Here is a 1,813-nt window from a genome sequence, read left to right on the forward strand (position 1 = left end):
TCTAAAGGTCGTCTTGGCGTAAACAAGAGTTGGTAAACAATTTCTTCTTTACAAAGTTGTCTACCCTTCTCTCATTTGTCAATGAAAAGGTCACAACCCCGTGAAGTGAACTTAGCATTTTTATTCAAGGAAGGCATCAGTTAATGTCAAATTAATCAAGAGGTTAGTTGTTTGACACCACGTAATGCGCAGGCACACTCTGAGGTTGTGAGTCCAGTAGCCTACGAGTGACTTTCAGGTTAAGCGTCTCGGTGATTTTGCACCAGATTTTCTTTTCTTTACATCTTTACCCAAAATGAGGTTTTTACTTGTCAATCTGGGGTGTTTCAGGTGTTAGTTAAATAAATATTTGATAGTATCGCAGTATTGCTATAATTCTCTGGTTTGCTGAGAAGGACGAGCAGTATCAAAACTCCAAATTTAGAGCTCGATTTATGAATAGACATATCTTCTGTTGTAGTGAGGGATGTTAATGAAAAACTAGCAGTTGATGTGCTCAAGTCATCCTCGAGGTCTTTCCAAGACTCATGCATGTGAAGTATGCGCTTGTATAAAAGTTGGTAAGCTGTTAGCGAAGTGTCAATGACAAAATTTAAGGCCCTGAATTGATGTCAGAAACCTGTGAGGACTGAGGAGCCTGCATCGATGAGCATGTTACTTATACTTGCATCTTCCTTATTCGGTAGCAGTACTGTTTGAAGGCGATAAATGAATAGCTGGGGGGACTGCGATATTTGAAGCCGGACATAAAACGATGTACTGGCAATCCAACATGGACATAAGTTAATAGTTCCTAATCTATTGCCAACAAATAGGGACTATGCTTTAGAGCCTTAAAGATAATGCTTGCAATAATGTCTCGTGGGACTTTTGCAGCTTCTTGAAATAAGGAAGATTGAATTCTCCCCGTTATTTTGAGAACGTGCTGAGCTCACTTGACCTTAATCTCTGCATATATTTGACGTAATTGACCAGTTTGATCTGGAATCACTCTTCTTTGATGATTCAAACACGGAAGAGCTTTAAACCTATTGCTTTTTGGATTTATGGAATGATTACAATACCAAAAAATTAGGGAGAGATAGTTCAAGATCTCTCCGACAATCGCTTGCATATAAAAGGGAATTTCTTCATTAACATGTTTGTCTTGTTTTTCTTGCTGAGTCTCTTATCGTAAATATGGAGACTTCTCTGACCAATCGCGATAGATTGTTGCGCCAAATCGTGTCCTGAACAGATTTATTGAGTCTAAGGGAATGAAAGAAATGAACCAATTAGGATGGTCAATTTGGTGGTACAGACACGTTAAACTTGAGAGACAACTGAATATTTTACTTCGAAGTAGAATGAGAATACGAGAAAAAAGTTCTAATGTCCTCTAATCTTTTTGTTTTACATTAAAATTCACTAAGTACACTCGAACATTTCTGATCTACTCTTCATTTACAGAAGCTAAATGGAGGAAATAAATTAGGAATGCAGTAGAACTAGTCAGTACAATCTCTGGGAGGAAAAAAGGCCCTGTTTTTACAAATTGGGGAGCAATGAATCACCACCCCAGGCAGCTGAACAAATAACCCCTCCGTGAGATTTTCGCTATGCATATAATGGGAGGGAGGGGTGGAAGTTGGGGAGGAGGACCTGCAACACTGGCTTGTCCTCATTGCTATCCTCATTGTCTCATATTGACTTAATGAAGAGCAGCATATTGGAAATCAAACCAGCAAGTTAAGTCTGCGAAATGAAGAACGATGAAACCGAAACGGTGTTAGCTGACCGGTATTGAGCCATTTGGTGTTGGTGACAGCGCTTT

The 1,813-nt window shown here is 39.2% G+C and overlaps 1 protein-coding gene across 1 annotated transcript in view; it reads right to left on the reverse strand. All coding sequences in view use genetic code 11, as the record gives it.

Moving 5' to 3' along the window:
* Positions 1-326: 326 nt before the first annotated feature.
* EGR_10719 (hypothetical protein) overlaps positions 327-1,813 on the reverse strand; it is a gene marked incomplete at both ends in the record, with an annotated part of 2,289 nt that continues 802 nt past the window's right edge. The window contains 2 exons of the mRNA XM_024499968.1: positions 327-600; positions 936-1,159. Coding sequence (XP_024345616.1) covers positions 327-600; positions 936-1,159 — 498 coding nt within the window. The remainder of the gene's footprint in view (positions 601-935; positions 1,160-1,813) is intronic.

Source organism: Echinococcus granulosus (assembly GCF_000524195.1).
Source record: "Echinococcus granulosus chromosome Unknown EG_S00258, whole genome shotgun sequence".
NCBI lineage: Eukaryota > Metazoa > Platyhelminthes > Cestoda > Cyclophyllidea > Taeniidae > Echinococcus > Echinococcus granulosus.